General features: G+C 35.5%; 1 protein-coding gene and 1 non-coding gene across 3 annotated transcripts in view; both read left to right on the plus strand.

The window, feature by feature from the left end:
- Positions 1–12597, plus strand: part of Lrch2 (leucine rich repeats and calponin homology domain containing 2) — a 185372-nt gene that overhangs the window by 155370 nt on the left and 17405 nt on the right. Inside the window, exons 15-20 of one of the 2 annotated variants that reach the window (XM_055604968.1) lie at positions 2887–2931; positions 7071–7121; positions 9427–9484; positions 10221–10333; positions 10510–10647; positions 10809–10886. In XM_055604968.1, the coding sequence (XP_055460943.1) occupies positions 2887–2931; positions 7071–7121; positions 9427–9484; positions 10221–10333; positions 10510–10647; positions 10809–10886 (483 nt within the window). The remainder of the gene's footprint in view (positions 1–2886; positions 2932–7070; positions 7122–9426; positions 9485–10220; positions 10334–10509; positions 10648–10808; positions 10887–12597) is intronic. The other variant, XM_055604969.1, reaches the window with a different exon arrangement.
- Positions 7479–7607, plus strand: LOC129674924 (small nucleolar RNA SNORA35). Its single transcript, XR_008719862.1, has one exon. It is a non-coding gene; the product is annotated as a small nucleolar RNA SNORA35 (small nucleolar RNA).

The following is a 12597-nucleotide window of genomic DNA, read 5'->3' on the forward strand; positions in this document are numbered from 1 at the left end:
AATTGAGAAATTTTTCATGTATTCAGATTCATGTTGAACATATTATCTCTGAATTTATTTTTTTCCTTAATTTTATTATTATTTATTACAATTTATTCACTTTGTATCCCAGTTGTAGTCCCTCCTTCATCTCCCCTTGGTCTTTCCCCCCTGTGTCCCTCCTCTAGTCCACAGATAGTAAAGGTTCTCCTCTCCTACCATCTGATCCTAGCCTATCAGGTCTCATCAGGACTGTCTGGATCCTTTTTCTCTGTGCCTGAGTTATGCAACCTTGCCAGGGTGAGGTGATAAAAGAGCCAGCCTCTGAGCCCATGTCAGAGAGTACCCCTGTTCCCCTTACTAGGAGAACAGGAGACTGAGCTTCCTATGGGCTACATCTGAGCAGGTGGTCTATGTCCTCTCCATGCATGGTCCTTGGTTGATGCATTAGCTTCTGCAGGACTTCCTGAGCGCCAGATTTTTTGGCTCTTTTCTCCTTGTAGAACTCCTGTCCTCTCCAGGTATTTCATTCTTTTCCCTACTTCTATAAGATTCCCTGCACTCTGCCCAAAGTTTGACTATGAGTCTCAGCATCAGCTTCGATCCCCTGATGGGTAGAGTCTTTCAGAGGCACCCTGTGGAAGAAGGCTCCTGTCCTTTTCCCTGTCTTCTCCCACTTCTGATGTCTACCCTGTTTGCCCTTCTGAATGAGGATGAAGCATCTTCTTTAGAGTCCTTGTTGTTTAGTTTCTTTAGGACTATAGATGTTAGTATGTTTATCCTATATCATATAGCCAATATCCACTTACAAGTGAGCATATACCATGTGCGTCTTTCTGTTTCTGAGTTACCTCATTCAGGAAGATCTTTTCCAGTTCCATCCATTTGCCTGCAAATTCCATAATTTTGTTGTTTTTAATCGCTGAGTAATATTCCATTGTGTAAATGTTCCACAATTTCTGTATCCATTTCTCAGTTGAGGGACATCTAAGTTGTTTCTAGATTCTGGCTTATGAATAAAACTGCTATGAACATAGTTGAGCAAATGTCCTTGATGTATGTTGAGCATATTTCTGATTAGTGCCCAGGAGTGTTATAGACGGATCTTGATGTATGGTTATTCCTTTTTTAATTAAAATTTTATTTTGTTAATATTAGTTACAGTTTATTAATTTTGTATCCTAGATGTAGCCCGCTCCCTCATTCCCTTCCAATCCCACCCTCCCTCCCTCATCTCCTCCCTGCCCCTTTCAAGTCCACTGCTAGGGGAGGTCCTCCTCCCCTTCCTTCTGACCCTAGCTTATCAGGTTTCTTCAGCACTGGCTGCAGTGTTCTCCTCTGTGGCCTAGCAAGGTTGCTCCTCCCTCGGAGGGTGGGATAGGTCAAAGAGCCAGCCACTGAGTTCATGTCAGAGACAGTCCCTGTTCCCCTTACTAAGGAAACCCACTTGGACACTGAGCTACCATGGGCTACATCCCACCACTTGCCTGCAAATTTCATGATTTCCTTGTTTTTAATTGCTGAGTAGTATTCCATTGTGTAAAAGTACTACAGTTTCTGTATCCATTCTTCCATTGATGCCTGGGTTGTATCCAGGTTCTGGCTATTACAAATAAAGCTACTACAAACATGGTTGTGCAAATGTACTTGTGTACTTGAGCATCTTTTGGATATATGCCTAGGAGTCGTGTAGCTGGATCTTGAGGAAGCACTATTTCTAGTTGTCTGAGAAAGTGCCAGATTGATTTCCAAAGTGGTTGTACAAGTTTACATTCCCAACTGTATAAGTACCCAAATTGATGCTCAAACTCAAGGGAGGACACATGCTAGAAAGAAGAACCTTCCTCTACTGATGGCGGGAATATAAACTTGTAAAACCTCTTTGGAAATCAAATCTAGTGCTTTTGCAGAAAGATAGGAATAACCAGCTCAGTGGTGTACCAGATTTGATTTCCAAAGTGGTGGTACAAGTTGATATTCCCTCCAGCAATAGAGGAAGTTTCCTCTTTCTAGCCTGTGTCATCCCTTGAGTTTGAGTATCAATTTGGGTACTTAAACAGTTGTTATAAAGATTAAATGTCTAAATATGTACAATTCATTCATCACTATTGTATAGTAAGCGGTAGTTCTAAATGTTAGCTCTTAACACTATCGCTATCATTGCATAGTTGGTGTATACATTTAATGTAGTCCCATTTAGCCTGAAATCAATATATTACGTCTTTTGTGGCACTGGGGATTGAACCAGGAGTTTCATAAGTGGTTGGAACCACATCTCCAGCCCAGCTTTTTAACACGATGGCTACTGTCTTAATTTAGTAACATTATAAACCACATGCGAGAAGGTAAGAACCCTGGTACAGGGTGGTAGTTTTAAAAATTCGTAAGAAGTAAGGCTGTGAGAGATTGACAACAAAGTTGACTTAATGACTTGTTGATCAAATTGAACAAAGAAAAAGCCAGACTCTAAGATTAGTGGTTCTCAACCTTCCTAAAGCTGTGACCATCTAATACAGTTTCTTTTGTTGTGGTGACCCCCATCCATAAAATTATTTTTGTTGCTACTTAGAACTGTAATTTTGCTACTGCTATGAATCATATTATGAATATGTGACCTTCAAACGGTGTCATGGCCCACTATTTGAGAACCACTCATCTAAGACAAACCCGAGATTGTAAACTTGAAAGAAAGAATGGAAAATGTGTCTGGCTTAGGAAGGAAATGCTTCTTGGGATAGTGTTAATCACAGCATTGTATTTGTGAATAGAAAGACTGTTTAAACTGGATTGTGTACTTAAGTTTACTGGCAGATAATTTAATAAAATTATAGTAATAAACCTTATTTGTCATTTTCAAAATATATATATCCAAAGAAAGATAAAGCGTGCATTCAAATTGTTTTTCAGTACAAATCAACAAGGAAGAATTCAAGTGGCAATGAAAATGAGGAGGTGAGACAAGGGTGATAATGATTACTTTAATATTTAGTTGGTTCAGTGATAGTTAATGCTGCTTAGCTGTCAATTTTTTTGTTATTGATTTAAAGCATGAGTTTCCTATAATAATAAAAACTTATGATCATTATTATATAGTTACTAATTTAATCATTTCATTTCTGGAATTTTCTAGAACACAATTTTTAATAGTTTCAAAAGTTTATTATTTTTCTTGGATCTGTAACCCATCACTTTATATTTGTTATCATCTTCCACTTTTACTTTACCAACCAGCATGGCAGTCAGTTGGAATTTTATATTTCTCAAAAATGTATTACCAGTGAGCGTAAATCATGTGTGTGCACAAATGTAGCTGCATGTGTTCCAGAGCATGTATGTGGAGGTCATATGACAAATTTTAGGAGTCTGGTCTCTCTTTTTTACATTGTATTACAGATATTGAACTTAAAGCCAAGTTGTCAGGTTTTGGAGGAAAACACTTCACTTGTTGGGATTTTGGATGTGTTCACGATTTTTAAAGAACTTTCTTCACAAATCCTGTTCACGGTTTTAAATTTTAAAATTGTATTTATCAAATTCACATTATTGCAGATGCTTCTGCTGCACTAGGTTAAACAACATACCGCTGCTGAGATGACATTTTGTTACTATAATCCCCAAGTTTGGATATGTTTGCTTGGGGACATAGGTAGTTAATTTGATTTTTAGTATTTGGCAGGCCATCTGAACGTAAATTTATTCTGGTTTAAATAGTCTATATAAACTACCTTTGCCTGACTCAATACTGTTTTCTTTCTATGTCGTATCAAGGAATATTTATGTAAGGTAAAAAAGCAGTTGTTTCCAATGTTCCCATCATTTTACTGTTAGTATCTGTGGTACATCTGAAGGCAGGTTTTGTTTAGGTGTGCTTCCTAATATTTAGCTGTTCATGACCTCAGTCATTTGTTGTAGATGTGATACTAGCTTTTCATTACACTTTGCAATATCTGTTTCACCCTTAAATCTTATTCCTCTGTATGTCGTAACCATCTGCATGGACTGGTAAAATGTTGGTATCAATGCTCAGAATTTTTATGACTAACATCAGATTGCCTAATGATAGCTCCTAATTTAAGTCTCTATTCCATACTTTACCATCGAGCCTTAGGCTTTTGTAGTAATGTGTTCTCTTTCTTAGTTGCTTAGAATCTAAGTTATTCACCTAAGGATTCAACGTATTCATCTTTTTTGCCGTGCTTGCTTCAAACATGTTAGCCTTTTTTAATTGATGCAGTGGTTTTTAATGTAGGTTGCACAATGAAAATGCTTGATGAGTTTTTAAAAATACTGATGTCTAAGGCATGGTATACACTCACTAATGAGCATATATTAGCCATATAATATAGGATAGCCATTTACAGACATAAAGAAGCTTAAACACTAAGGAGGACCCTAAGGAGGATGCTTAAATCTCATTCAGAATGGCTAACAGGATAGACAACACAAGCAGTGGAAGAGAGGAAACAGTATCGGAATCTACTATAAAGGGTCCTCTGAAAGGATTTACCTAACAATGGATCAAAGCAGTTGCTGAGACTCAGGGCCAAACTTTGGGCAGAGGGCAGAGAGTCTTAAGGAGGAAGAGAGGGGTGAGATTAGAGGGACATGGAGAGTACAGGAGCTTCACAAGGAGACCAACCAGAGGTCTTGCAGAGACTGAAGCACCAACTGAGGATCATGCATGGAGACGAACTAGACCCCCTGCTCAGATGTGGCCGATTGGCAGTTCAGTCTCTTTGTGAATCTCTAGGTGAGGGGATCAGGGGGTGCCTCTATCATGAATTCAGTTGACTGCTGTCTGATCACTTGCCCCTGATGATGCAACCTTGCCAGGCCATGGAGGAAGAGAATCCAAGCAGTCTGAATGTGACTTAACAAGCTATGGGCAGATGGCAATAGTGGAGAACTCCCCCTTTCAGTGGACTAGGGGAAGGGGATGAGGGGAAAAAGGAGGGAGGGTGGGACTGCAGGAGCTGAAGGAGGGGGCTTATTGGGATATATAATTAATAGATTGTGAAAAAATAAAAAGAAAAAGAAAGAAAAAAATACTTATGTTTGGTTCTTACTCTCAGACATTCAGATTTAATTGGGGTGTGTGTGTGAGAGAGAAAGAGAGAGAGAGAGAGAGACAGAGAGAGAGAGAGAGAGATGGAGAGTGGGAGGGAGGACATGTTTAATTCTAATTGAATTTATTGTGCAAATAAAGTTGATAACTACTTTATGAAATCACCATCTCCTTTCTAGACAAAGCAGAAGTTGGCAAAGTGGCCCACAGTCAAACCTGGCACAGTTGCTATGCTTGTTAAGTAAAGTTTAAATACAGAAGGGATGCAATTACTATAGTTACTTTTGTATTCTAGTGCGGTTATCACCAGTTATGCAGTTAATACCAAGACCATGTGGTCCACAAAATCTAAAATATTTACTATCTGGCTTTCAACAGGAAGCATTCTCTGACCTCCAAGCTGGAGGTTTATGCTGGCTGTCCTCCTGCATCATCATAGACACTTTCCTTCCACCTCTTCCAATATCTAATCCATTACTAAAACCAACTAATTTACTTACTTATTTTAGGGCAATGAAATATTCTGTCTAACCACTGAATCTTTTTTCCTTCTTCACTTCCTTGGCATAACTTTTCAGTCCTTCTTGCTTGGATTATTATAGTAGTTTCCTTGCTTTGCTGTCTTTTTATTATCTCCTTGTATCTATCTACCTGTCTGTCCACCTGTCTGTCTATCTATCTATCTATCTATCTATCTATCTATCTATCTATCTATCTATCTATCTATCTATCTATGTGTGCCAAACATGTATACATGTGGGTTCACCCTTTGTCAACTTCCAGTGTCTTCCTTAGTCATTTTCAATCCCAGTATTTGAGATTAGTGTCTCTTACTGAATTTGAAGCTCCCCAAATTCAGCTAGATTTACTGGTCTGTGATTTCAAAGATCCACCTCTTCCTGCCTTCCAATTGCTAGGATCAGAGACATGCCATCAAGTTCCTCATTGTATGTGGGTAGTGGGTATCTAAACTCAGGTCCCTATGCTTACACTACAATCTCTTTACCAACTGAAATATCTCTCCTACCCCTCTTCTCCATTAAATCTGTTCTCCCCACTGCTTTCAGAATACAAATAGTAGAAGCCCATTTATTTGTTTAGAAACTTTCAGTTTTACCCCATGCTGTAAGTAAATTTTTGGTCCTTTTTGATCAAGGCCCTGGTAGACATATCAGTATAAGCTCACAACTTGCCCACCTTTACCTTCTGTAATACAGAATTGCTTTACAGTCAACTTTTTTTTTTTTTGCTTCTGTATCTTTGTTCTTATCTTTTCACTTTACCTGAAGTTTTCCAAGAAACTTATATTTTTCACCAATCCTTTCTTTCCTCCATGATTTCTTTATGATCCCTACTATGCCATACATAGACTGGGAATTTTATACTAGCTGTATAAATGAAACTGTCATTGATAGACTAGACTGAGACAGTCTTTAAGGATATTTTACCAAATATCTTTATTCTTAGTGTCTAGAACAGTATCTCACATAGTAGGTGGTCAATAATCATTGGTCAAATGAATATTTGTTATATGTGATATGAAATTTCCAGGTTAAATGTCAAAATTTTTTTCATTAGTTTAACATTATAATATTCATGAATAAACCATGAAAATGTATTATTTTTATTCAGTTAAATTCTTTGTAAATATTTTCTAATTACACTGATATATTATGATGACCTTTTGCTGGCCTTCATTGATGTATCTCAAATGGTAATACATCTTACCAGTATGCTTAGATTATAGTTTTGAGTCTTTAAATACTTACAAATCATTAAGGGATCTCATATAAAACCTAATTCATTATTAGTTATTGACAGGGATCATTTATGTATAACAAATTGCCAGAGAAGACCTACACTGTGTGGTCCAAAAACAACATTTAAGTGGCAAGGTGATAGATTGTACACTGCCAATTCCTCCTTTGAAATTTGATCAAAACAACTTTCCATTGTCTTTTTGTATGTTAAAATCATCATTGTGTATTTTAATTTCATCTTTCATGTTTTTATTTTTATATTTTAGCAAGAGAGTGATAATGCTCATATGTTACCACAGTCTCCAGTATCGTCTGAGGTACAAGTTGTTTTAATGCTTTGTATCTTTTCTGTGTTTTACAGAGGGTTCTTACTTGACTCCTTTTTCAAAAAATAATCTTTTTAAAAACTTTTACAAAGTAATTTATTCACTCTTTTAAAAAATTCTATTTGATTATTTTATTCAAGTCTTGTTTGTAAAAAAATTATGGATACTGTTCCTTCATATAAATATTCCTAATAAATGTTACTAACTTGTGGTTTTCTGTGGAACATACTTCTATATTGCAGAATGTGAGTCACTTTATGAGCTGTCTGTTTTCTTATCCCCCTTCATTTTAAAATAAATACTGGATTTTAACAATGGCTTTGAAATTTTAATTTGAAAATTGCCCTTAAGCATTGTACAATGGCCTTTGGTTTTCCTTATAGCCAATTTGGTCTGAAAGCAATGCAAGAAAAATGTCCTTTTTCCACGAGAAACAGTCCTGCAGTGGATTGTTCCTATCGACAGGAGGTCACACCTTTGCTGGAATGTTAAATATGATATTCAAGGGGAGAGCTGGTATATATATATATATATATATACACATATATATGTAATTATATATATATTTATATATATATATATATATATATATATATATATAACTTATAAAATTTTGTTCAAATACTCTGGTCGTTTGAATATCTACTTGTTTTAATTTAATCTATTGCTTTGCCACAATAAATTAAAAAAAATTAATGACCACTTCAGTTTAGATTACCTTATTTAATACTCTACAGTCTATTTTCATTAGTAAGAAAATGAGTGCTCATTTCATGAATTTAGGCCTTAAAATGCTTGGTTGATCTGAATGTATTGTAGAAATTTGATTCTGTAAGTTTTATCTCATTATATATGAGTGGATTTACATTTTTAGAAAGCTGGAATTTTTCTGTATTGGTTTCGGTGATTTGTATTATAATACTTTTTTATGGCCATGAGCATAAGTTTTATGAACATATTTCTAAATTATATAGAAAGTAAAATGATATACATGGAGTTAGAGAACAATTTAAATTAGGATAGCCTCAAATTATAGTTATAGTTGCATGCTTCTATAAATACTTTCTTTGTATAACAAATATAAGAATAAGTATAACTGCAACTTGATTTGCATAGATGCTTTATGATTTTATTGCCTGTGCCTGCCAGGAAGTGTATTATTGTCAGTTTGTTTCAGATAAGTTATATTATTACTTTTATCATTTTTGCTTTTTTTTTGAATTAATGAAATTTTTGTTCAGAAATCAAAACAATTGAACAACACATAAGGCTGTAGATGGGAAGGATGAAGAACATGTGTTTCATAGCTCCACTGACATTCACAATAAGCTGCCTAGCATATCTAGAAAAAGATTCAGATATCCTGCAGAATTCTGACTGCCTCAATTTCATGTGAGGAGAAAAATGGTAAAATTTCTGTGTGTAACACATTAACAAAGTCCCTATGTTACACTGGAACATAAATATAGTTCCATTTTGTGTGCCTTTATCATTTTGTAGCAGAAAAGAACAGTTGCTTCCTCAAAGAGTTTAGCCAGTAAATGGCAGAGAAGTAACTAAAGTTTTGTTCCAACCTGCTTCCCAGAGTTTCTACCCAGAGTAGTAATAACATTCTGCCAAGACTGCATTATAGTTATTTATTTTGTAAATTATAAAACTTATAAATCATTTTCAGTTTCCTCATTCAATTTTTAAAACAATCTCATTTGCATTGCATGAAATTATTCACATTAAAATGAAATATTTTCACAAATATGCGATAAGCTTTTTACTCCTATTTCATATATATTTATATGAAACTTTCCATAGCTTACTGTAGCTTACAGAAACACTTTGAAATAATATGTGTTCAGATGGAAGAGATAATAATTATTATCTATTATTCTAAAACCCCTGACAATATAAACCCGTGGATTGTCCTCAAATTTTCCACTGCTAGGTGTCAAGACAGTAGTAGATACTGAATCCGTGTTGATAAAGTTTTTAATTGAAGTGTGATTCTGATGATGGAGAGAAGTGACTCTTATAAGTTGTCCTCTTGTCCTCTGACTTCTACATTTCTCTCTCATACACACACCTTATTTAAAAAATTAAAGAAAGATTTAAAATTACATACCCAGTAAATTAATATTTATTGACTTTTAAAAAGTGAAATATTATCAACTTGAATTGAATGAAATCTTGGTTGACTTTATTCACATAAACATTGGAAATAAATCTCAAAATTGAAGTGAGTATGAATAAGTACCTTCATGACTTTGAAACAACAGGATATACCTTTGTTGTTGTTTTTTAGGAGTATGACAGGACTGATGGCTTTTCACATGGTCCCTTTGGTTTGAAGCCTAGATCAGGTAAATATATGGTATAGTCTTTAAATAAAATTTATTGTCTGTGTTTAATCTAGAGTGTTCCAGGTTAAATGGATTGGAATCCATAATTTTATATACTCAAAATTCTTTTTCATTTTCTAAAAGCTGTTTTCTTTTGATCTTATTTGTCTTTACAATTCCCATTGCCATTTCTTTCTTTCCCATTACCTACAAGCTCCTGTAACCTCAGGTTTCTGCCTTAGGTATCCTGCAGTCTTATCCGTGTTGTGACTGCTATTAGAATGAGCCCTCTGCTAGCAGACAAAACACTCTTTGAAATTATTACCCCCCCCCCATTATATGATGTTTTAAAATAGGGTTCTTTTGTATCTGGCATGCCTAAGTGAAAGTGGATGCATTTTAATTGGCAAAGTCTTAAATTATGGTCTCATCTCCAAATAACTGTCTTGACTTTCCCAAATGATTTTCTTTTTTCTTTAAAGCTAGAAGGCTGTCATGTGTGCAATCATCACTTTTGACCTGGTCATAAGTGTCTAATAACGTATGGTTAAATCGAACATACGTAAGTGGTAGAAATCATTGCATTTGTGTTGCCCACTCTTCTTCAACTATGTAGCTAAAGATCACTTACACATATTTAAAATTTGCATCTTTTGTAATTCTGTACTGATTTCTTTTATCATGCTTTTCTTCTCCACGTATGATTGTACTTCGTATTAACTTTATAAAAAGTTAGGGAATTTCTGTTTTTATACAGCCTTTAGCCGTGCATCTCGTCAGGAATATGGGGCAGCAGATCCAGGATTTACAATGAGAAGAAAGATGGAACATCTACGGGAAGAGCGTGAACAGATACGGCAGCTTCGCAGTGTAAGTTGTATTGACCTTGCACATCTCCTTTACAGAAAAAAGTTTTAACTTGTCAAAGTGTTGAAGTATATTGATTTTATTTTTAAGCTTTCAATTTTTTGATCATATAATTAGTAATTGAATATAGACCATATGTTTAGGTAAGATAGATACAATTTGTCTTCATTTCTTTATAGAATCTTGAATCCAGATTAAAAGTCATTTTGCCTGATGACATAGGAGCTGCACTGATGGATGGAGTTGTTCTTTGCCATTTAGCCAATCACATAAGGCCACGCTCTGTCGCTAGTATCCATGTACCATCACCAGCAGTGGTAAGTAATGTCAACAGATCACTAGTTTCCAAAGAAAAATACACGTGTTTTTTTTTTTAAAAACTATCTTTCAATAATGCAATTAAACAAATACAATTTTCAGTATCAACTAAGTTCTGTTTTAAAAGTACATGAAATGTGTGTTTTCTCTTACTTCACAGCCCAAGCTGAGTATGGCAAAATGTCGAAGAAATGTAGAAAATTTTCTTGATGCTTGCAAAAAGTTGGGTGTTTCACAGGTAATTAAATTGTCATTTAACTATTAATCTCTTACATGGAAAAAAAAGAATCATTTTTATATGTGAACATTAATTTGAATCTTTTCTTTGTCCCTTTATCATGTACATGTATGGAATTACAGCACTTATCTAATAAGTATTTTTTTCAGCTTCTAAAGAAAACCTTCATTTTTTTTTTCAAGAGTTTCTCTGTGTAGCCTTCGCTGTCCTCGAATGGCTTTATAAATGAGACTGGCATCAATCTCACAGAGATACACCTGCCTCTGCCTCTGTCTCCCCGAGTGCGTGCTGGGATTACAGGCGTGCACCACTGCACTCGGATTAATGAAAACCTTCAAAAAGCATCTTCCTGGATGGAAAAAGTTTGCTGATTGTAGATAACACTGAGTAACAAAATATAATTATGAGAAGTGAAGCTTGATTGTGACAATATTGCTGTTGTTAATTTATTTTTGTTGTTTTTCTGCTGGACGACATTTAGACTCTTTGCCATTGTTGTTGTTTATGTTCATGCTGGAGATTGAACCTAAGTCCTCATACATGCTACACATACAGTCTACCATTAAACTATACTGCAGCAATTTTTTAAAATTTTGTGAATAGATTCTGAATTGAAGATTTACATTAGTATAACTATATCATAAATAATGAAACTGTTGAAAATCTTCAGTAGTATTTGGTGAATACTAATTTGGCTACAGAAGCAAAGAAGGAGAAAACTGTTAAACTTCCTATTACTTTTTTATCAGTGTAGTTTGAAAAATGACTGAGATACAAAATCCAAAATATCAAGTTTACTTATCAAAGCAGTTCTGTCATAAACTTGTTGATTTTGATATATCCATAGGACTTATATTTGGTCATGACTCACTGGCATTTGCTTGATGTACCATTAGTGGAAATAAAGACTTGGAATTCAAGGTAGAAGTGAGGGTTAAAATTATCAGATAGAATACTAAGGAGTAGTATAGTTTAAAAAAAGAAAAAGAATTAGTGTAAAATTCTTGGAAATATTTAGAACTTGAGAAGAGGGTTGGTAATGACTACTGTAATTCAAAGCCCAATTGCTGTAGGCAAAGTTGAACTAAACAGATTTGTATCTGTTGGTCCTCTTCCAAGGGTCTAGCCCTTGGGTGAAGGGGAGTCAGGTGAATGCAATCCGAGGACAAGTGGATGCAGACGTGTTTATTCTCAGAAGAGAGGGTACATTGTACAACTTTGGGTGACGAATCAGGCTCCTCCACACCATCTCCAAGATTGACACTAGTATTTCATCTCTGGGCAGACTCTTCAATGTTAGGTCACATAACTCTTGACCCAACTACTTCAGTAGTTATGTCAGCAGAAGCTGCCTCAGGCTGTGAGCCCTAATGGTCCTTTGCTGGGGATGCCCACATATCCTCCTTTTTGTTTTATTAATTGTGACCTTGGGAGATGAGATCTTTTGCCATGCCAGAATTGGGGTTTCACCTCAAGTGACGATGCCTATCTTAGGTTGCCCCAAATCTTGGGGTCTTACCTGTCATAGGCTATCCATCTTCCTGGTGAGTACTTCCCATGGATCACTCTGTCACATAGGAGGTTTTTTAAGGGCAGGCCCTTATTAGTCAGACCTGTAGAGATGGCAGTTGGATAACTGGCTCTCCTAGAGGGGAGGTGGTGTAGAGGAAACCAAACCTAAGAGGGAGAGGGCAGAGAGGATGTCATATAT

The sequence above is a fragment of the Psammomys obesus genome, unplaced genomic scaffold (genome assembly GCF_907164565.1).
Source record: "Psammomys obesus unplaced genomic scaffold, mPsaObe1.curated_primary_1811, whole genome shotgun sequence".
Taxonomy (NCBI): domain Eukaryota; kingdom Metazoa; phylum Chordata; class Mammalia; order Rodentia; family Muridae; genus Psammomys; species Psammomys obesus.